This window comes from Macrobrachium nipponense, chromosome 16, assembly GCF_015104395.2.
Source record: "Macrobrachium nipponense isolate FS-2020 chromosome 16, ASM1510439v2, whole genome shotgun sequence".
NCBI classification, from domain to species: domain Eukaryota; kingdom Metazoa; phylum Arthropoda; class Malacostraca; order Decapoda; family Palaemonidae; genus Macrobrachium; species Macrobrachium nipponense.
In genome coordinates this window covers 1,553,580-1,577,781 of record NC_087209.1, presented here as the reverse complement: position 1 = coordinate 1,577,781, position 24,202 = coordinate 1,553,580, and the positions used below count along the sequence as shown (strand labels likewise).

Below are 24,202 nucleotides of genomic sequence, written 5' to 3'. Positions count from 1 at the left end.
GACATCGTCCTAAAAAAAATAAGATATTTGTCATTTCCAGTCATCTTTGTGGTTCATTTCGATCGCCGCTTCATCGTCATCTCCTCCATCGGTCTGATCATCAACGAAACGGAAGTGACTGTTGTTTCGAAAGGAATGTCGAATTGCGGTTTTTTTTTTTTTAATGTTTCCCTGGACCTCAATTTTGTATCCCTCCATTTTGGGGAAGTTTCTGAGAAACATTTTCTTAAAGGGGCTGTTTTTACAGATCTTTCGAAATCATCACAGCTCTAGTTCACGTGATGGTGATACAAAATACAGTGAGAAACGTTGTAAATAATGTTATGGGGTAATTTATATTGAGTTCCATTTGTAAAAGGTGTAAACATTTTTTTCAATGACTCCAGTGTACGTCACATTCTTGTTTCATCTGACTACGTGATGTGGTGCCAGGTTGTTAATGTAACGCTTGTTACATATCCTTTTGTCGAGTCTTTACACTCATTCAGTGTATATCCTTCCTTTTATTTACATTTACACGGAATGTTTTCTGAAAAACGATTCGGAATTCAAGCTGCAAAAAACTTTTAAGTTGAAGCCATCAAAGTATTCCAAACTTCTTAAGATATTTTGGGGGAACTCTGGAGAAGAGCTCTCTCTCTCTCTCTCTCTCTCTCTCTCTCTCTCTCTCTCTCTCTCTCTCTCTCTGCGGCCCCTTTTGAAAAGGGATGATCCCCATAGTCCTCTTATAATGCGCAAGGAGTTTGTGTGTTGTGTTGGCAAACCTTTTCACTTCTTCCTTGCCTCTCATGGGACCTGGTGCAGTTCGCTTAAACAAAAGAGCTGCGGATTGCGAAGTTCACCTTCCGTTTATGTAAGCACTGTTCCTGGTTCCTGGTTCCTCTCTCCACAAGCAGTCTTAAAACAGATTTTCAAGTTTTTGTAATTTCAGTTTGAAATAATCTCTTCTCCGACACTTGTTTCACTCGTCACTCAATAGAAACTTTTAGTGATAAGATTTTGATTTTAGTGTCGCCTTTGTAAGTGTCCTTATCTTGACCTCTCTTTTATTATCTTTTTGTATTTGTTCGTAAAGCCCCTCCGGATTTTATCTAATCCTGTCTGCCAACTAGTGTCCTGGCCTCTACTGGGCCATGTTTTTTTGCAATTTGTGCAAAGGTTTTTAAGGCTTTGTGCCCTTTTAACCTTTTCTTAGTATCTACACTAGTGTACCCTGTATACGCCACTTATAATTTCCCATTTTCATTGCCACCTTCACTGCTCAGTGGTTCATTTAAAGTACTAATTCTCCCTCATTTGGATGTCCAGTCCTTTCAAGCCACCAGCACACTTCCAGCGACTGTTTAATAGTCTTAGTTTACATTCCTAGATCGGTTTCAATGGTGATGCTCTTATCAACAATACAGAATTCAAACCTGTTTTATAGTGACAATTTTTTATTGACGTTATCATTATTGGTGAAGAAATATACACAATTATGTCAGTGTAGATATTTATATACACACATACATATACATATACATAAGTATGTATTTAATATATGTTTCCACTAACATCATTGTGGATGTCTTCATCATTTTAATGACTTATGATTATGAGATTTTCATAAATTATTATTATTATTATTATTATTATTATTATTATTAATATTATTATTGGAGAAGCAAATCCACATTTATGTACTACATATATTTAAATTTACATAATTGTGGATTTGTTTCTCCATTTGAAGACGTGCTACAATGAGGAATTTATTATTATTATTATTATTATTATTATTATTATTATTATTATTATTATTATTATTATTATTATTATTATGATAACCTGTGCGAGCGTACTATTCATCTCTAAGCCCCCGTGCAACAAGGGTTTTATTAATGTTCTGGTCCTCTCTCTCTGGCGTTGCAGCAAATGCTGGTGAAGCAGAGGAGCGTTCACGACGAACCACAGGGCCTGGAAAACAAATTCGGCTGGATCAAGGGCGTCTTCGTCAGGTGTCTGCTGAACATCTGGGGCGTGATCCTCTTCCTCAGGCTCTCTTGGGTCACGGGGCAGGCGGGAATCTGTAAGTCATTTGGTTTTTCGTTGAAGTAGTGTACTGAAGATCAATTTTGCCGTTGTTGTGGCTATAGTGATTCACACCAACCTTGCATTTGATGTCTAGGCCAGTCCTTACGGCACTCCTGATTGGCTGTTGGTAAGCCAATCACAGGGCTGGAAACTATCTCTCGAGAGAGTTCACATGGGTAGGATCTATGTTCCACTTCTCCTGAGGGATACGTCTTTCAGGAGAGGTGGAACATATATCCTACCTATGTGAACTCTCTCGAGAGAGACTGAGAGTTTCCAGCCAATCAGGAGCGTCGTAAGGGACTGGCCTAGAAAATCAAAATGCAGGTTGATGTGAATACTATAGTATAGATCACTGCAGAATAAAAAAAATATTTAGAATAAGAAAATAACTGTATTATTATTATTATTATTATTATTATTGGTGTTGTTGTCAGTATAGAACACTAGAATAACAATTATTATTGAAAAGAGGAAAGTAACTCTGCTATTATTATTATTATTATTATTTATTATATTATTATTATTGATATTATTGTTGTTGTTATTATATATTATTGCAAGTAGAGAAATTAAGAGTGGACTGTTTGGAATGTATGCAGTTTTGCAAAATTAAAACAAAGAAATTTGGTCATTAAAAAGAACGAGAGTAGGGATGACTGACCAGCAAGTCGAGAAACAGACTATAGAGTATAGCAGATTGATTTTTAGAAAATTCTCTCTCTCTCTCTCTCTCTCTCTCTCTCTCTCTCTCTCTCTCTCTCTCTACTCTCTCTCTCTCTTGTATTTTTTCTTTTTGTTCAAAGTATAGTAGTTTGCTTGCTCAGATGATTTTTAAAAACGGATTCTATCTCTCTCTCTCTCTCTCTCTCTATATCTCTATCTCTCTCTCTCTCTATCCTCTCTCTTTTTTAAAAGTATATGTTTCTCTTTTGCTTCAGAAATGATACGTTTTTTCGTTCTCCTCTCTCTCTCTCTCTCTCTCTCTCTCTCTCTCTCTCTCTTTCTCTTGCTTTCAAGTATAGTTTGTCTTGCTTCAGATATTTTAAAAACGGATCTATCTCTCTCTCTCTCTCTCTCTCTCTCTCTCTCTCTCTCTCTCTCTCTCTCTCTCTCTCTCTCGTTTTGAGGTTAAATGGCAGCAGTTTGTCATCATTAATATAATTGATTCCCCCTGTGATCTCTTTCTCTCTCTCTCTCTCTCCCCAGTGCAAGGCTTGGCTATCGTCACCTGCGGTAACGTTGTCACAACGATCTCGGCTCTCTCCATGTCGGCTATTTCCACCAACGGACAAATCAAAGGAGGTGAGTGAGAGACCCACCCGCCCCAGAGACCCAAAGTTCTCCCCCTGTTTTGGATTGATTGTATGTGTTTCGATTCAGATTTATTTATCCTGTCCGTACGTCTTAGATGTTGACCACTGCTAGGAATGGAATGGAATATATAGAATTGAGCCGACGGCCAAACACTGGGATCTATAAATTCATTCAGCGCTGAAGGGGAAATGGAGAGTGAGAGTAGAAGGGCTTGAAAGGTGTAACAGGAAGAAGACAAAAACCTCTAACCAGTTGCACTACGAAACAAATGTTAGGATTGGTTGGATAGCAAGATGGATGAGAGAATATGAACGGAGGTACAGTAAAAAGAATGAAGCGGGTTGCAGCTAGGGTCCGAAGTGATGCTCCGAAGAACCTTAAGTAATGCCTACAGGGCACCATGTGAGGTGCACTGACGGCACTACCCTCCTACGGGGACCACTGCTATCAGTTTTCCTCGTAAGGGGTCAGTGCACCTTACGAGGTGCACTGTAAGCATTGCCTAAGGTTCTTTGCAGCATCCCTTCTGCCCCTGGCTGCAACCCCTTTCATTCCTTTCACTGTACCTCCGTTCATATTCTCTTCCTTCCTTCTTACTTTCCACCCTCTCCTAACAACTGCGAGGTTCTCCTCTCGTTACACCTTTCAAACCTTTACAGTCAGTTTCCGTTTCAGCGCTGAATGACTTCATAGATCCCAGTGTTTGGCCTGTGGCCACAATTCAATATTCTAATCTATTCTACTTCGTCGTCAGATTTGGCTTCCTTCAAGTGTGGTCGAAGCAGAGGTGACCTTTCCCTCCAGGAATGTGACCTTTCCGCGGATTTGACCGAATTCCGTGTCAATATTTCATGTGCCTTTAAGGTCACGAGATCCTGTGATGTAACTTGTGAAGTGTAGATTGTTATGAAGTGCTCCTTCCAATTCCTTCAATTTTTCTTTCTGTAAAAGATTTTTCTCTCGTCCTTGATTCTATTTTTTATTATATTTACTAAGTCGTCACTTGCATTTCATTTTTCTGTTATCCAAAAGAATCAGTTATTCACCGTATAAATATTGAAGGAAAGCTTTCTTTCTCTCAAAATTCAGGCTAAACTGGATCAGTAGTCACCCATATTGAAAAGCTTGTATTTTTCCCTTTAGATATTGTACGTTTTACTTCATTCGCTTCACCACAAGTATAAAGCCTTTGCTAAATTAGTAAAGTTTGAGGAGGAAAATTTTTCTATTCTAAATAACCAGTAAATTGTGTGATAAAACCCAAAGCTTTCGGCTCACTTTCTACTCACATTTCGGAGAACGTATTATATGATCAGCCGTTGCGCTGGGACCTGAATTCGGTGGTGCCATCGGTCTCATCTTCTCCCTGGCTAATGCCATCGCCGCGTCTATGTACATCGTAGGTTTCTGCGAGTCTATGAACGATCTCCTGGCCACATTCGAAGTCCAGATATTCGATGGAGGTGTCAATGACGTCCGTCTGGTCGGAAGCATCACTCTCGTGGTCTTGACAGCAATCTGCATCATCGGAATGGAGTGGGAAGCTAGGGTATGTTGAGTCAATCAACCACCTCTTTATTTGTTCTCTTTACGATGTGGACCACTACACACGTGGAAGCCAGCAAGTTCATTTGAAGTGAAAGAGAGAGACACGAACAAAGGAATCAAAACAAATGCTCAATGTTATTAAATGGCGAACCGACCGTTTTTGTTTATTTTAAGAGCTCATTTGTATTAAACAAGAATCTCTATTGTAGCATATAACTGCAAAAGACATGTGCTGTATTGTGTGTGTGTGTGTGTGTGTGTGTGTGTGTGGCAGAGTAATGCATATAACTGATTTATAGAATTAGCTCATATGTATATTTTTTCTATTATATGTTGATATTTTAAACATATATAACATAAATGCAAATCCTGTATTTATTAACTAATATTAAACTTACTGTTGGAGGTCAATGTAATCTTAAGGATATACTCCATTACAGGCACAAATTGTGTTGTTGATGGTCTTGCTGGTGGCAATATTGGATTTCATCATTGGAGCTTTCGTGGGTCCTCTCACAGATGATGAAATTGCTAGAGGATTTGTGGGCTTAAATGGTAAGAACATGAAATGTTGGTCCTTGTTTCATTTTGGCTAGAAGAGCATGCATGCGTTTCTAAAATATTAAATGTTGATTTCATGAAACAAGTATTACTGCACAAAGAAAGAAATCCATTTGCATTAAAGTTTACATGTCATCTAAATCCACAGTACAAGGTCCCTCTATGTCCAAACTTAAGTGAACCTGACTCCTAGACCTATCTTAGTAAAACTATTGATTGATTGTGTTTGGGTGAAAAACAAACTTAATCCAATGAAACAAGTAGTATTCAGAACTTGTCACGCTGGACTAGAGCACAGGAATGGTAACAATGTCATAGTTATTAGAAGCTTTTACAGTTTATTAAATTGTCTTAATCAGCCCATCCCAAATGTGTTGAATGTTCAATTTCCTCTGTACAGTCCTGTCTGTCTAACTCCAACAGGTACGGTACTTATGGAGAATCTGTACTCGGACTACCGTAAAGATGATGTCGGTCAGGATATGTCCTTCTTTGGCGTTTTCAGCGTCTTCTTCCCCGCTTGTACCGGTATTCTTGCTGGAGCCAACATTTCTGGAGACTTGAAGGTAAGCACACCAGGAAATTATATTTGATAAATGCAGAAATTTTAGAAGTTTTTATCTACACATTAAAGGTGAACTAACAATTATTGGTTATTTTAAGTGGAATTGTTTTTAGCTATTATTTTATGTTTTACATTTTGATGAGTGATGTCAGTTCATTACAACCTGTATTTTTTTTTATATTTCCAGGATCCTTCATCTGCTATCCCAAAAGGCACTCTCCTAGCCATCTTCCTCACCTACTTATCCTACATCTTCTTCGTCGTCTTGTGTGGTGCTGTTGAAGTGAGGGATGCCACTGGCAACATTACTCATGTTGCAGACTGGTCCTTTGCCAACTGCACCGGAGAAACATCCTGCGAGTTTGGCCTGCAGAACAGCAGTCAAGTGAGTTCTTGTTCCTTTGTTGACATGGTTTTCATCTGGTCGTTGTAACTCTCCTAAGTTTGAAAAAGATCTTGGAGATTGCTCTTCATCATTATAGAGAGAGAGAAAATGTATGAGTCATGGAACTGATAATTTTTTGGCAATGCTCATGTGGAATTATATGAATGTGACTGCTTATGTTTTCATCAGTAGTACAGCAATTGGGAACTTAAAAAAACAAATTAGAGAACAAATATCTCCTTTATATTCAAAACCACATACAGTTTCAGATCCTCATGTTTCCTCTTCAGCTTGTAGGTGCTAAACTGCAGCTAGGATTTAGTGCCTCCACACTGAAGAGGGCGCATGAATGTATTTGTTTTCCAATTTGTGGGTTTTTTTACAGTATAAGTTTCAAAGTGCGACATGGATCTGCTATCAACTGAGATCGTTCTTTTCAGGTCATGGAGCTGATCTCTATCTTCGGCCCTCTCATTTATGCTGGATGTTTTGCAGCTACCATTTCATCAGCTCTGGCTTCCTTGGTGTCTGCCCCAAAGGTCTTCCAGGTAGGAAGAAAAAATATTTAGATAAGTTTACAGATTGTATTCTGGATTTTCCAATTTTGTAAACCTATATGGTAATTACGGTAAAACAGCATGATGATTAATACTATCCAAAGATTTTTATATGGATTATGGTAGCAGGAATGACATTATAGCAGTTGTTAGGCCCCTGTCTTTATTATCAAGAGGAAAATAAGAAAGGGACAAGAATGAAGAGGCCTCATATAGTATATTATTAAAACAGCCAAACAATATGTAGAAGCTACACAATTCAAGAATAAATAGAGGGTTCAGAATTATTGTGTATACATGCAGGCCTTCACTTAGACCAGGGTAGTAACATAAAGTCTTTTATGGACGTTTAATCTCCCCTGCTACATGCTGCCATAACAATCCTGATATGAGTCAACAGTAATAAATTGAAGTACTGTAAAATTAGTTATATTTCAAAAATAAAGTTAATAACCAGTCATACAGTTGTGTACAGTTATTCTCTCATTCATATGCTTGTTTTTATTACCAGCAATGGGTGTAAATAAAGGTTTCCAGGACTGCAGAAATAGCAAATAGGTTGTAACCTATAGTAACCTGTAATACATCCTTGATAAAAGTAGTAAATTCAGTAGTATATATTTCTTAAACCTATCATGTTAATAGTGCTTGAAAGTAAAAACCTTTGGAATAGACTATTTACTCTGATTCCTCTATTTTGATTTACAAGACAAATATTGATGGTAATGCTGATGATTTTTCTCCAGGCTCTGTGCAAGGACAAGCTGTATCCTTACATCGAATACTTTGGCAAAGGATATGGAAAGAATGATGAGCCATACAGAGGATTTGTGTTGGCCTTCTTCATCATTCTCATTTTTACCCTCATTGGTAAGATACACACCAGCATTTTTTTTTATTTACAAATTGTGATCATGCTGTAAGGATTTGGTGTTTTTGTAGTTGTCTTTTATTACGAATCGCATAGAATAGCCACCATTTCACCACTGCAGATTGTTTTAATAATAACAATAATAATAAACTAACTGAAATAAATGAGCATTCCACTAGATACATGTATGTACAAAAACGAGGATTTGTTTGAATACAGAATATGTCGGAGTTTCAGCAACTAATGTTATGGACCTGTGAAAGTAACTTTTTTTTTTTTAATCTTAACAAAATATGACTTTTAGTCTGTTGCTTTTCCAGTTCATTAGTTTCCATTGTCTGTTCTCGCCACCACAGCCCGACTGGATGCCATTGCACCAATCATCACAAACTTCTTCTTGGCTGCGTATGCCCTGATCAACTTCTCCACATTCCATGCTTCTATGCAAAAAGTTCCTGGATGGAGACCTACATTTAAGGTGAGGTTGGAAGCAATGAAGCATAGTAAGAATGGATTTATAATAGCTTTGGAACCGTGAAGAATTACTTTATTTTAACAGCTGATGAGGCAGTCAACCAAAAGCCTATTTCTCTGATCTTGAAAGAGTACCATTGGCATTGCAATACACAGTACTTAATGTCTTTGAGCACGTGGATGCAAAGTGCATGATGCAGTATGTATAGCATTATTGGGATATAGTGTTTGTTTTAAACAAGATTTTAAATCATCGTGACAATATGTCTAGACCAAGAATGAATTAAATGCCCTCTTCTAAGCCTAGGTTGAAGACTTCCTGTAAATTACCTGGTAATATTTCGTACTTATACGCTATTGGAAAGATGTATGTACGTTATTACACTTTTTCTTATCTTTTTTTTTTTTTTTTTTTTTTTTTTTTTTTTTTTTTTTTTTTTTTTTTTTTTTTTTTTTTTTTTTTTTTTTTTTTTTTTTTTTTTTTTTTTTTTGATAGACTGAATCTTTGTGCCATATAATTTAATTAAATTCCTTCTCTTTAACTTATGTGTTCTGTAATTATTTTCAGTTTTATAATAAGTGGCTAAGTTTGCTTGGCGGTTTGATGTGCACTGCCATTATGTTCCTCATCCAGTGGTGGACAGCCTTGCTGACTGTACTGATCATCATTTTGCTCTATGTCATTGTGTCATACAGGAAACCAGGTTTGTATTTTTTCCAGAAAGGTTGTTCATTTACTGTAGTAACCCTCGAGACAAAATGAAATAATTATCTGTTACAGTGAATACTGATAGCCTGTTTGCTTTTATTTACTTACAGTATCCACGTATAGAAGGTATCCATTAAATAGTTTATCGTTCAAGGTAACATTTTTGCTGTAATATAAATGAACATATAAGTACGCATTTGTTACATATTGACTATGCTCATTTGCTGTAATATAAATGAACATATAAGTACGCATTTGTTACATATTGACTATGCTCATTTGCTGTAATATAAACGAACATATAAGTACGCATTTGTTACATATTGACTATGCTCATTGTGAATGGTAAAGAAGAGTAAGAATTTTTGTAAGAAAACAGACCCTTTGATCTGGAATTGTTTTATTATATTACCTTTTGTGGTATCTTTCAGATGTGAACTGGGGCGGCTTCTACGCAGCACAAACATACTCCTTAGCCCTGAACTCTGTTACTGCGCTAAGTAATGTTGAAGAACATATCAAAACATACCGTCCTCAGGTGTTAGTGCTGAGTGGTGCTCCTTCTTCTCGTCCTCCTCTTATTCAGTTTGCAAATGCCATCACCAAAAATATGTCTTTGCTCATAGCCGGTCAATGCCTTGTGGTAAGTTTATCCTTCAGGGATTGAAAGAGTTTAACTCTTGCAACATAAGTTACGTTTCAAAAATAGAAATAACAATGTAACTACATATTGTGAATTGTGATAGATATATGGTATATAATCTAAGAAATGTGCTTTCTTTATTCAGATGCAGAGTATTGATCTTTGAAGTCTTATGAAGATTTTTGTTTTTTCAGAATCTTAAATTAGTGGCACATAAGTTTCCTTACATTAGACAGATGTAACAGATTTATAAATTGTTCCGATACGTAATACAAACCATCGGTCCTTTAACAATAGGAAGTAGCTAGCGGCAGCTGGAACGGTCGTAAGCTTCGAACAAGGGGAGAACGGTAGTTAACTGCTTGTCCGATCGTCGCGCGCCGCGCGACTGGGAGGTAAACAGATCACTTTTGCTTTCGGCCGTGTGAGGATAGGACGTGTTCGTCATCGCTCTGCCCGCTTTGTCGTTTGCTTTGAGTATCAGCCCTCTTTTCCTAGTGTAATTGAAAGTATATGATTGTAAGTACTTTTACATTTCTTTTGTCATTTGCAATATGAGTGATCAAGAAATGGAGATTTCGCCGCGCCCCCCAGTCGCCCTTAGAGTGTGTCCCGGGCTGGAGGGGCGTAGATGCGGCGGATTTAGATCATTCGTGGATGTGGATCCACATGAGGTTTGTACTCGTTGTCGGGGGCGAGAATGCTCCCGCAACGAGCCATGTATAACGTGTATGAATTGGTCTGAGGCGCAGTGGGTTCTGTACGAGGGCAGGAAGAGACTTAGGCCGCCAAAGAAGTCATCGGAAAGCTCTCCAGTGACTCCTTTGGTAACAGACACTTCGTCTTCTTTCCTGCCTCCCGGTCAGCCCCACGTTTCGCGCTCCTCCCCTGCGGGGGGGGGGGGGGGGGGGGGGGGGGGGGGGGGGGGGGGGGGTAGCGGAGTCCTTCTCCTCTCTCGATCCGTCGAGTGTGGAGGAGGGCGCCCGCTACCCGGACGTCCAGTTGTATTCGGGGTCTTCCGTCCGCTCTGGGTGGGGTTCTTCTCCCCCCAGGCGCGAGGAAACCCCTCTGACTAACCCGACTGTTGCTTCCGCAGATGTGCCACCAGCGAAGGACGACCTGGGACAGGTGTGGGAGTCGCTGGGACTGCAGGGAGTGCTAGTATCCAGGGGTTGATTCAGCGGTTGGCGGGGTCGGCAGTGGTCACTCATGGTACGGTAAACCACTACCACTACCACATATCTACACCAGCGTATGACATGCCGCCGCACTTGGTGTATACGCCACATGTAATGACGGTGACGCCCACGGCTGCAATACACAAACCTATTACTGCCGTACCAAAGAGGACGGTGCCACCGCCACCTGGGTTCTTTGTGTTGCCGACCCCGGACTTCCGCTGCCCTAAGAGTACCCCCCTAGACCTGCCGCCAGTGCCGAGAATGACGGTAGCTGCCGACAGGACGCCTGGCTCTCTGTGGTTCCTGCCGTGCCTGCCGTACCTGTTGCTGTCCCTGCTGCTCCTTCCTTTTCAGATGCTGTACATGCTGTTCCTGCTGTCCTGGACCTGTTCCTGTCGTTCCTGCCTCGTTGGTGGTGCTGTTACAGTCTCATTGGTTCTTCCGGACAGGTGCAGTCGGGCCCTGTTGCTTCGGCAACTGCCCCGGCTCCCTCCTGGATGGAAGACCTGACGTCTGTCCTGCGGAGCCTGGCGAAGAAGAAGAGGAAGAAGAGGAAGGTGTCGTCGTCGTCTTCGTCGTCTTCTTCGTCGTCTGCTGCCTCCTCTTCCCTTCGACTTCTAAGGCTAACCAGCCGAAGAAGAAGAAGGCTGCCTCCTCCCCCCCTAAGAAGACTCCTTCGGGATCTTCTAAGGGCCCGTCTCGCTCAGGCGAGTCGGGGAGCTCTTCTGCTGGTCCTCCTGTTCCTTCGGGAACGGGGCCCGTCTCTTCCTCTGCAAAGAAGAAGACGACGGGGACCAGAGGTGTACCAGCCTCGGCTGGTACGTCCTCACCTGGTGTTAGCGGTCCTGCCGCTAAATCAGGTTCCGTCTCGGCCACTTCTCGTTCGCGAGAAGTACCGAGTGGAACGCTCTTCCACGGGAGGACCGTCCAGCCAAAAGTTTTGACGCCGAGCTCGCTCGCCGTCAAGACCGCGGCGTGGAGCAGAAGACTGGCGAGAGTCCGTGCACACGACTCTCGCCAGGCCAGTGGACGCTCTGCAGCGACCAACTGGCTGCTCGGGTTGACGTGACGGTCGCTGACAGCCACGGTTGAGGCGAGGAAGGGGTCCCCGCGGCCGTCGGTACCAGCCACGGCTGGTACCAGCGGCTCGACGCGCCGAGAGGACGCTGGCCGGTCTCGCCGCGACAGAGAGCCCTAGCAGTCACCTGACCGCCGCTCCCATAGGGACCGGGCGGAGACGTAACCAGCAACAGCTCGCCTGACGCTAGAGATCAGCGTCAACCGTCTCAGCCGAGCCGCTCCGCCCCAGGCGAGCGGCAAGGCTAGGCCTGCTGCTCGATCGCCACCGCGGGTTGACGATCAGCAGCAGCCCTCCCACGCCACGCTGGTCCTGCCAGCGAGCGAGGGGGGAGCGTCAGGTCTGCCTCTCCCGTACCTTCAACCTCCTCGGGCTACACCGGGAGGAGCGAGGTACCGAGGAGTGATCACGAGAGGTGCGCCGCTCGCGATCCCGCTATGACGCCGTATGGCTCAGGCACGGTTCTAGGACCGACCAGAACATACGCGCAAGTAGTTGGAGGATGACCGTCAGGGGTCTGCCGCGTTCTCCTTCTGAAGGAGGAGTATCACGGGATCGTTTTCTTGCTGGAGGGAGGGCTGGACGGTCCTACTCCACAAGACGCAGTCACTCCCGAGATACAGAGGAACTTTGCAGAGGTCATTAAGCTGATTCGTCAGCATAATGACCTTGCGGAAGGATCGCCGCTACCACCGGCAGAGCCCACGTCCCGGCTCGAGTCATTTGGGGTCCTAAAGAGGGAACCCAAAATGATGGTGGGGTTACCGCGAGCAGAGCTTGCAGACTCAGTCCTGGATCAAGTTGAGAATCTCGTCTCAGGACGGGAGGATTCGCTGAAATCCGGACGGTCTTCTAAGCTGCTTCTCCTCCTCTACAGACGTCAGAGGCGATTTTACGTGCCTTCGAAGACCCGATACTGCCGAAACAGGTTAACCCGGAGTTAGCGAGGCTGACTCCAGGTGTGTCCCTGCAGCAGCTCCTGTCGGAGAACCTCTGGTTCTCGCAGCAGGAGGCACTTGCCCTGGAATCTACTGCTATGGCAGCATTCCAGGCAGTCTCTTGGCTGGATTTGTGGTCCCTCACAATATCCAAAGTAGCGGCCGGCTCTGGGAGTTCTGCTCTCGAAGACGACGCTTCTTTAGGAGACTGTGCCAGTCCTGGAGGAAGAGCGATCTTTACCTCGACCCATCAGACTGCTAACCTGTGGGCCAACTTGGTTCTTCGACGTAGGGACGCAGTCCTTACCCGAGTGACCAAGGGGGCCGGGCGTGAGGCGGCACTCGGGCTTCGCAATGGACCAATTAGGAGTTCCCCAGCTCTCTTTCCCAGAGAGAGGTGGACGCTGCAGGTGGAAAAAAGGCGGCGCACTGATGACAGTGACCGCTTAGTTCACCAGGCAGTCTCGAAGGTTACTGGGCAATCTCGAGCGACTGCGGCCAATGCCAAAGAGCTTGGCTAGCGCTTCCACGGCGGCGAAGACGGTTGCACCGTCCAAACCCCGTGTGAAGACTCCTGCTGTTTCGACAGCTGCTAAAGGAGGCCGTAACCAGCCCTCCTCCCAGCCCTCCTTTCCACGAGGAGGTGGTGGGAAGAAGTCGAAACGAGGAGGGAAACGCTAGGGACGGCGTTCCCCTCACCTGCTGCCGGAATTGTGGGGGGGTGCCTGGCGAGCCATTGGGCAACTTGGCAGCGCTACGGCGCCGAGAACTGGATAGTAGACGTCCTTCGGGAGGGATATCTACTACCCTTCGAGTCTCGGCCCCCCCTCATCTCCAAAACCGGCCCCTCCACCTACCAAACCTATGTCCGGGGATCATCCAAAGGACAACGCTCTTCGACAGGAGATCAAAGACCATGCTGGCGAAACGAGCTGTAGAAATCGTGGAGGACCAGTCACCGGGCTTTTACAGCCGCCTCTTCCTAGTGGAGAAGGCATCGGGGGGGCTTGGCGTCCGGTGATAGACCTCTCTCCCCTGCAAGCCGCGTTCGTTCGCACGACGCGGTTCACGATGGAGTCGGCACGCTCGGTGCTCGACTCGATCAGGGGGAACGATTTCATGCTTTCAGTGGACTTGAAGGACGCGTATTTCAAATACCCATCCATCAGTCCTCCAGAAAGTACCTCCGCTTCATCTTCGACGGGAACGTGTACCAATTCAGGGCACTTTGTTTCGGTCTCTCAACCGCCCCACAGGTGTTCACGCGAGTGTTCACTCTGGTGTCAGCTTGGGCGGGCCCATTCGCACGGGATACGTCTTCTGAGGTATCTCGACGATTGGCTAGTCCTGGCGAGCTCCCGCTCGCAGTTGCTGCAGGACAGTGATTGACTCCTCAAGTTTTGTCGCGATCTGGGGATCGTGATAAACTACGAGAAGTCCGATCTCGAACCCAAGCAGAAGATGAAGTACCTGGGTTATGCTGATAGACACGGTAGCAGGGCAAGGTCTTTCCCGCAGACTTGCGTATCAGCAAATTCAGGGAGGCAGCCGGCCGGTTCCTGTCTCGGCAGGAACAGGCAGCACAGCAATGGCAAGTCGTGATCGGCCATCTGTCGTCACTCGAGAAGTTAGTCCCTCACGGGCGTCTTCACTGCGGGTCTCTCCAGTGGAGACTAAGGGAGAGTTGGTCTCAGGCCAAGGATCCTCCTTACTTTCCCGTGGCTCTCACGGACAAGGTGAGGCAGGACCTAGCCTGTGCTCGACGACAAAGAACCTCTTAAGAGGAGTGCCCATACGCACTCCCCCCCGGAGATGCTTCTGTTCTCAGACGCATTGACCGAGGATGGGGCGCACACCTGGAGGAGTTGCTGACTGCAGGTGTGTGGGACCATCACGAAAAGCACCTTCACATCAATGTCCTGGAACTCAAGGCGGCGTTCAACGCTCTCCGAGAATTTCAGGACCGCTTGGTGGGACACTCAGTGGTGTTGATGTGCGACAACACCACAGTAGTGGCATATGTCAACAAGCAGGGGGGGCTAGTGTCTCTTCCGCTCCATCAGTTGACGGTGCAGGTGCACGAGTGGGCCACGGCTCACTCGATAGAGCTGTCAGCACGCTCACATTCCAGCAAGAGGAATGTAGTAGCGGACAAGCTCAGTCGCGGGATCAGGTGATAGGGACCGAATGGTCCTCTACACCAAGACGTGGCGGAAAAAGGCTCTTCAAACTGTGTGGGCACCGGTCGTAGACCTGTTCGCCACCCGGCACAACAGAAAACTTCAGGTTTTCTTTTCAGCCGTGCCGGACCCATGGGGCAGCGCAGAGGACGCTCTCCAACACCCCTGGGACAACCTCTTCGCCTACGCCTTTCCTCCCTTCTGTCGATTCGGAAATGATCAGTCGAGCGCTGGTCACTCCCAATCTCAGAATGATCCTGGTGGCTCCCAAACGGCCTCAAGCCGTTTGGTATCCGGACCTGCTGGCTCTTCTTGCTGGACGCACCGAGAGAGCTACCCAATTGGCACAAACCTTCTAGCCCAGCCACACGTAGAACGGTACCACCAAGCAGTCCAGTCCTTCAACTTCACAGGCTGGCTGTTATCCACCATCTCTTGCGAACGAGAGGCTTTTCTCGTAGCGCAGCAACAGAGATGGGGCTGGACACGTCCGACAGTCCTCTGCAGCTGTGTACAGGGAAAGTGGGCCGTCTTCTGTGGCGGTGTCGTAGACAGGGTCTGTCTCCTCTCAGAGCCACTCTTCAGCAGGTAGCGGATTTCCTCGTGTTTCTTCGCCAGAGGAGAAGCTCTCTCAGTACCCACAGTTAAAGGATATAGAGCCGCCCTGGTTCTCGTCCTAAAACTGAGGGGGACTGGACATCTCGAACTCGTTCGAGATCTCCTTGCTAATGAGGAGCTTCGAAAGGTCTTGCCCACCCAGGGAACTCAGGCCCCCTGCGTGGGATGTGACTCTCGTCCTTAGGAGTTTGACTCGAAGACCCTTCGAGCCACTCCGAGAGTCGTCAGACAGGGATCTGACCCTCAATACCCTCTTCTTGCTGGCCCTGGCATCGGCGAAGAGAGTGGGGGAACTACATGGTCTTTCTTATGATGTTAAACACACCAGAGGCTGGGATCTGTGACGCTCGATTTCGTCCCGAACTTCGTAGCCAAGACTCAGAGAATCGTCGCATCCCTGACGACAGGTTCGAGTCTTTCACGATCCCCTCCCTTCTGGACTTCACCGATAACGATGCGGATGAGATGCTGCTTTGTCTGTGAGGGCGCTACGGCGCTATCTGAAGAGAACTCGACAACCTCAGGCCTGAGTGCGACGCCTCTTCGTTAGCACTGGGGTTACCAAGAAAGAAGTTTCCAAGAACACGCTTCTTTCTGGCTGCGTGAGGTGATCAGGAGAGCGTACGAGGCTGATGGTAGCGACGACACATCCGTACGCTCCGAACGAGAGCCCACGAAGTCAGAGGTATCGGACCCTCCTTAGCGTTCCGTAAGAACTTCTCCGTGGCGCAGGTCCTGAAGGCAGGTGTCTGGGCCAACCAGACCACCTTTACGTCCTTCTACCTTCGGGATATTGGCCACAAGTCCTTGGATACTTTTCCTTGGGACCGTGGTGGCTGCTCAACACGTTGTGTAAGCTTACCCAGCACCCGAGCAGGCAGAACAGCATCGATTCCTGGTATGACTGGGAGAATGAATGTGCGAATGAGAGTGTGACTGGCTTCTCTTCACCATCTTTCTCTACCATCTACCTGTGGGCAGAGGGATACGGTCGTTACCACGCTGGAAGGGAGTCAGATGCAGGTAAGCTACTCGACCGAGCTCCATCCTATCCCTTTAACTAGGGATAGGAGTGTATATCCACCACTTTCTCCAACAAGGGGGAGGAAGTGGATGCCTACATGAGACAAACCCATTACTTTATATTTGCTCATGTACAGGAAAAAGTTCTTACAATGCTGGTACGAAGAGATACGCTTGCCTCCTCTTCTTAGTACTCGGCCCAGAGGTCTGACCATTGATCCTGCGGTGCACACCCCGATCAATCGGACAGAGGCTTGGATCCCTCCCTCGCTCTTACGACCAGGGAGGCATTCCAGGGATGGACGAACACCAGTCTGTTCATCTAAAAGACTCAGATTCCTCCCACCAAGAAGTGAGTCTTCCTATTGTTAAAGGACCGATGGTTTGTATTACGTATCGGAACAAATGACAATTTGTCGAAAATTGCATTTTTCCTAACTATACAAACCTGAGGTCCTTTTACATATAGTCCTCCTCATGCCACCCCTCACTCTGCGTATTTTGCATGGGCCAAAAGCAAAAGTGATTTGTTTACCTCCCAGTCGCGCGCGCGCGACTCGGACAAGCAGTTAACTACCGTTCTCCCTTGTTCGAAGCTTACGACCGTTCCAGCTGCCGCTAGCTACTTCCTATTGTTAAAGGACCTCAGGTTTGTATAGTTAGGAAAAATGCAATTTTCGACAAATTGTCATTTTCATACAATCAACTTACCTGTCAGATATATACATAGCTAAGACTCCGTCGTCCCCGACAGAAATTCAAATTTCGCGGCCACTCGCTACAGGTAGGTCAGGTGATCTACCGGCGCCTGCCCCTGGGCGGCAGGACTAGGAACCATCCCCGTTTTCTATCATATTTTCTCTGTCGCCGGTGGTATCAACATTGTTGCTATTACCTCCTGACTTAGATTCTTATCATCCTTTGATCATCGTTTCTCGGCTTTTTGGTGACGTATCTGGATCGTGTTTTTGGCATTCGCTACTGTGGACTGTTTTTGGAATTGCTTTTTGGATTTTTCTCAGTATGTCTGATTCAAATGTGAGTGTGAGAATGTGTGTGAATGTAGGCTGCAGGGTGAGGATACGAAAGCTTCGGTGATCTCACACTGTATGCCGTAAATGTAGGGGGTTTCAGTGCTTCTGCTAATAATACTGTAATGAATGCGAGGGATTAAATGCAGAAGAGTGGAAGACTTTAACTTCTTATTTGAAGAAGTTAGAGAGGGATAGGGTTAGACGTCTGAAAGGTGTGAGTTCAAGGGCCTATGAGCCTTTTACCGATAATTCTAATCCTACTGATTTGAGATTCTCCTATGTTTTCTCATTTCAACAAAGTGTACTTTCGGAATCGGCCTCGGAAATCGCCGATCTGAAAGCTACGATTCGAGACATGAAGTCCAAAATGGCGGACTTACAAGGTAGGCTAGTGAAAGTGAGCATTACAGTGAAGTGAGTTTCTCCCAGTGTTGTGGAGGGGGCGTTTGATCGTCCCTGCGACGCTCCCAGGCCTAGACCTCTTCCAAGCTCCCATGCCCAGAGGAGAAGGAAAGTCGAAAGCCTTAAGGAGGTCGTGGGGAATCCCCAACGGTCAGACGTCCCTTCAGCTAGCTCTGTTTCGTGGCAGGCTGCTCAAGGGCGCTCTAGAAAGAAAAAAAAAGCGTCCTTCGTGAGTGTTTCTCATCCTCCCTCTCCCTCACCTAAACGAGGGTTGAAGGAGTCGAATTTATCGAGACCTCTGAAGCGTCATATGAAAGAACCCGAAATTGATTCGAGCCCAGAGCGTTTCTCAGATGACGCTCCCTCTTCTATTAAGAAGGCGAAGGTGGCGTCAGCGTCACCCGACGAGTACGCAGAAGTACCCTTTCCTACTTCTCCCCCGAGTGATGACGAAAGGCGTCATGCAGTTGACGTGGGAGAAGCTTCAAGGAGAATTATTATGGCAGTTCAAGAGCAACTGACCTCTCTAGTGGGAGTTTTAGCGCCTCGTAGGAAGGACGTTGCAGATTTTTTTCCAATCAAGAAGTCTCGTCCTCTCTCCCCTGCTAAACGTAGAAGCGTCATGCAGACGGAAGCTTGCGAAACATCTTACAGAAGCTTCGGGTTTTCGAGAGCGAGAGCGGTTGCTTACGAAAGTTTCGTAACGCCAGAGAGACGTGAGACGTCTTTTAGACATGAAGCGTCTTTGAAAGCTGTTGGTAGACGTGAAGCTCCGACCAATATTTTGGCGCCAAGTAGGACGCCTTTTGAGAGCGGAGCGTCTTCCAGGCGCGAGGCGTCATCCGGACGTCAGCAGCCAAGTAAGCGGGAGACGTCAGCCAGGACGCTTGGCGGACGAGAAGCGTCATCCAAGCGGGAAGCGTCTTCTATTTATCGAGAGAAGCCTGAGCTTTTGGCGCCTTCCAAGGCTATTAAAGCGGGGAAGAGGAAAGAATATCATTCCCTTAGCCCCTCTCCTATTAGGAGTTTGTCTCCTCCAGAGGAGGAACGTACAGAAAGGGGAGCGGAGACTCATTTAGATCCCGAGTTGGAAGGAAACTCGGATGATGAATATCAAGGAAGAGAAGGACTGTCGAACTATAAAGTTTTGACTGCCTGCTTCTTGAGGAGTATGGAGACGAAATTGACTCCTGCCGCTCCTCCTTCTCCGCGCTCTCTGTTTTCGAGTGCTAAGACGAAGAAGTCTTCGTCTTTTCTCAAAATGAAGCCCACCATTTCAATGAAGAGGGGCTCTACAATCCTTAGACTCGTGGATGAAGTCTAAGAAAGACTTAGTAAGAACGGTCTTTCTGCATGCCTCCAGCGAGACTAGCTGGTAAAAGAGGCATTTGGTATCAGACGGGAGAGAATATGGGTATAGCTCTCCCGTCTACGTCAGAAGCAGACTTTTCGACCTTAGTTGACGCTTCACGTCGACAAGGTCTCAACTCGGCACGGATTACGTGGGGCATTTCTGAACTGGACCATCTCCTCAAGGGACTCTCTTTCATGTATTGGAAGTTTTCAACTTCTTAGATTGGTCCCTTGGGGTGATGTCCAAGAAAGCCCATGATTCGGAAGGAATCGAACGGAAGCCCTTTTGTGCATATTGTCTTGTATAGACAAAGCGGTACAGGATGGCTCTTTTGAAATCTCCTCTTTGTTTGGAGCAGGTCTTCTAAAGAAGAAGGACGGTATATGGTGCCTTTTTAACCAAGGCAGTCTCCCACGCTTAGAGGGCAGCGCTGCTGTATTCGCCTTTGTCTGACTTTTTGTTCCCTTCTCAGTTGGTGAAGGACATTGCCCATTCATTAACTGAGAAGGCGACTGAGGACCTGAAGTTAACTTTAGATCTGATCAAAGCGTTGGGATTGCTCGTGAACCTCGAGAAGTCGCAGCTGACCCCCAGACAGGACTTAGTCTATCTGGGGATTCGATGGATTCTCGGGGTTTTCGAGTATTTCCTTCGCAAGAGAGAATCGCAAAGGTTTGCGGATAGTCTCTCTCTTCTTAAGGAAGGAACATACGTCGGCGAGGGAATGGTTGAGCCTTCTAGGGACCCTTTCCTCGCTCGAACAGTTCTTCCCACTAGGAAGACTTCATTTACGTCCGCTTCAATTCTTCCTCAAGAAGTCTTTGGAGTTGGAAAACTGGACAACTTTCGGACGTCTTTCCCATTCCAGTGGAGATAAGATCGCACCTGGAATGGTGGTTGCCCCCTCTGGAAGAGAACAAAGGGATCTCTCTAAGGACACAGAACCCAGACCTAGTGTTGTACTCCCGACGCGTCGGAGAAAGGTTGGGGAGCAACATTAGGCTCGAAGGAGGTGTCAGGCACCTGGGAACCAGCACAGGTGACTTGGCACATAAACTGCAAAGAGCTCTTCGCCGTGCATCGGCTGGCTTTGAAGAGTCTAGAACCTCTGGTGTCGAACAAAGTAGTGCAAGTGAACGTGGACAACACCACCACACTTGCCTACATTCGAAAACAGGGAGGGAACTCACTCCTCGTTCCTTTACGAACTGACGAGAGACCTTTTGCTTTGGACGTCTCACAGGAACATCTCCCTTCTGACAAGGTTCGTGCAGGGAGTAAAGAATGTGAGGGCGGACAGACTCAGCAGGAGGAACCAGGTCCTTCATACAGAGTGGACCCTACACGAGGAAGTGTGTCAAGATCTCTGGTCGCTGTGGGGGGACACCTCATGTGGATTCTCTTCGCCACATTAATTTCCAAAAGGCTGGCAGTCTTTTGCTCGGTCGCGGAAGATCCAAGAGCTCTTATGGTAGACCCCTTCCTTTCCTGCTAGATTGGTCTCGAGTAGACGTATATGCTTTTCCTCCATTCAAAATCCTGGGATTAGTAATGAAAAAGTTTGTGGCGTCAAAGGAGACGAGGATGACATTGATAGCCCCCTTTTGGCCGGCCCAAGATTGGTTCACGGAGGTGGTAGAGTGGATCGTAGACTTTCCAAGATCCCTACCAAGAAGGACGGATCTTCTCAGACTAACCACACTTCAAGAGGTACCATCAAAACCTCCCCGCTCTCCGCTCTGACTGCCTTTCGACTATCGAAAGACTCGTCAGAGCGAGAGGGTTTTCTCGCGAAGTGGCAAGCAGCCCGATCGCGAGAGCACGCAGGACCTCCCCACTACGAAAGTATATCAATCGAAGTGGGAGGTTTTTAGAAGGTGGTGTAGATCTAAGAAGTTGTTCCTCCTCCACTACCTCTATAGCGGAAATTGCTGATTTCCTTCTATTCCTGAGAGAGCAATCTCATCTAGCTGTATCCACAATAAAGGGATACAGAAGTATGCTCTCGGCTGTCTTCAGGAATAGAGGATTAGATCTGGCAGATAATAAAGATCTCCACGATCTCATAAGGTCATTTGAGACTTCAAAGTCGAAGGAACCGGTCCCCTCCGAACTGGAAACCTAGAAGACGTGGTCCTCAAGTTTCCTTTCATCTGAAAGATTCGAACCTCCTCATCTGACTTCGTTTCGAGACATCACCAGAAAATGCCTATTCCTATTATCTTTAGCTACGGCAAAGAGAGTTAGTGAATTACATGCTCTGCAAGATAAAGTAGGTTTCAAGGGAGACTCAGCTATTTGCTCGTTTAAGACACTGTTTTTAGCTAAGAATGAGAATCCCTCGAATCCTGGCCTAAGTCATTTGAAGTCAAAGGCATATCGAGTCTCGTAGGAAGAGAAGCAGAAAGATCTCTATGCCCTGTAAGAGCTCTAAAGTTTTACATTCAGAGAAAGCATCAGATGGGAGGCTCTAGACAAGGTCTTTGGTGCGCCGGTAAAAGACCCCACAAGGGATCGATGTCCAAGAATGCGCTGGCATTCTTTGTGAGGAACGTCATTACAGACGCGCATAAGGTCTGTTCTGACGAACAGTTACGACTGTTGAGAGTTAAAGCTCATGAAGTGAGAGCAGTAGCGACGTCTCTCTCGTTTCATAAGAATATGTCGCTTAAAAACATCATAGATACGACATTTTGGAGATGCAACTCAGTATTTGCATCTCATTACTTGAAAGACGTTCGTGTGACATATGAGAAGTGTTTTTCTCTAGGTCCTTTCGTATCGGCGGATACGATCTGGGTACGGGAGCCGACACCAATCCTTAAAAGTATATACTTTTCTTCTTTTTGGATATGGTCTGAGTCTCTTCGAACAATGGAGGACTTGGTTTAGCACGGGCGGCCGTCTATGTTGTTCAGTAAGAGAATCTTGTCATATCTAATTAGATGAGTATAATTTTTTTTTAGAAATTATGTATGTGTGCGTGGTGGGTTTGAGTTACGGTTGTTGTGACGAGTTCGGGGATAACTCGGAACAATCCTTTGTTCTAACATATGGTTAGGATCAGGTGGTCGGGATTGGTTGTGTGCTCCTTCATAAGGTGTATTGTCATATAAGTGGATCAGCACCCATTGACAAAGTCCTTTCAGGCTCTGCCGAGTAAGCGGATAAGACCCCATCGGCAGACCCACAAGAACTCTTGGCCATAGATCATATATCTCGCTAAAGTTTCTTGAGGTGATGCAGACTACTGGGCAAACACCCACGAAGTCTACCACCTATCAGGTAGGAACCAAGGTTTTATTTATACCTACAACATATGTTGTTTACCTGTCTATTCCATATAGTAGCTGTCTCTTACCCTCCACCGAAAGGTGCCAATCAGCTATGTATATATCTGACAGGTAAGTTGATTGTATGAAAATGATATTGTTATGTTACAATAAAGTTTCATACATACTTACCTGGCAGATATAAACAATTAAAGGCCCACCCAGCCTCCCCGCAGGAGACAGGTGGAAGAGAGAAAATATGATAGAAAACGGGGATGGTTCCTAGTCCTGCCGCCCAGGGCAGGCCGGTAGATCACCTGACCTACCTGTAGCGAGTGGCGCGAAATTTGAATTTCTGTCGGGGACGACGGAGTCTTAGCTATGTATATATCTGCCAGGTAAGTATGTATGAAACTTTATTGTAACATAACAATATCATTTTTATATAAGTTCATACTCAAAGCAATTAAAATTCTTTTGCAAAAAAGCTTATAATAGGAATTTCTTTGCAGGAACAACAATCAAAGAGAATCCGTTCCCACCTGACTCTAGACGCCAACAGATGGTTATCAAGCCACAAGATTCGTGCTTTCTATTCTTTGGCTGATGGACCTAACATGGAACTGGCAGCCAGGACACTCATGGTAAATGTTGGTCTTGGAAAGCTCCATCCCAACACCATCCTAATGGGCTACAAAACTAATTGGCAGAATTGTCCTTTCGATGAACTCAATAGTTACTTCAAGATCATTCAGTAAGTTCTTATTATTATTAACATTGATCTCCTTTCTTTGCTGTAGCCTAGTTTCATTATACAGCACCCAGTTTTTGAAAGAAAAAACTGTTTGCTTAATTACTGTGCACTCCTAGTTGTTGCAAAACTTTAGTGCATCTCAGTGAGAATTCTGATAAATTAATGAGGCTCGTATTTCTAATTGCAGTTATGCTTTTGACATGCACTTGGCCGTAGGCATCTTGCGAGTGGAAGGCGGACTAGATTACTCTACTGTTATTGAAACTATTCGACAGAACGGCGATGCACCTGATCCTACTCCTCTTAGTGCAACAAACCCAGGAGGAAATAATGACAATAACCAAGGTTTCCAAGGTACTGTACATAATATTGCCTCGATAAGTTTTCTGTATGCTTATTTCAACAATAATGTAGTACAGTATCGACTTTCTCTTAATATTTTTACATAGGAGTGATCTCTAAATTTTAAATTGCACACATTTTGAAGTTTTCTACTATAAATAGGATGTTTGATAGGGCACAGTGCTCAGAATTTTCGGCATACACCTCCAATATTTTTTTAGAACTAAGTAGAAACATTGTAGAATGAACTGTGCTTTAGACTGAATGGTTAAGTTTGTCTTCGATGTAACATTTTGACTTTCATCTAGCACTGAGTGTTCAAT

The 24,202-nt window shown here is 45.4% G+C and overlaps 1 protein-coding gene across 1 annotated transcript; it reads left to right on the top strand.

The window, feature by feature from the left end:
* The first annotated feature begins 1,897 nt into the window (after positions 1-1,897).
* LOC135195507 (bumetanide-sensitive sodium-(potassium)-chloride cotransporter-like) lies at positions 1,898-24,140 on the top strand. Its single transcript, XM_064221736.1, is given in 14 exon segments — positions 1,898-2,068; positions 3,283-3,382; positions 4,689-4,710; positions 4,712-4,939; positions 5,379-5,493; positions 5,923-6,065; positions 6,252-6,449; positions 6,890-6,997; positions 7,753-7,876; positions 8,234-8,355; positions 8,920-9,055; positions 9,492-9,703; positions 23,296-23,537; positions 23,725-24,140. Coding segments are annotated over 14 exon segments (2,166 nt in total). The 5' UTR covers positions 1,898-1,914; the 3' UTR covers positions 23,987-24,140.
* Positions 24,141-24,202: the final 62 nt, after the last annotated feature.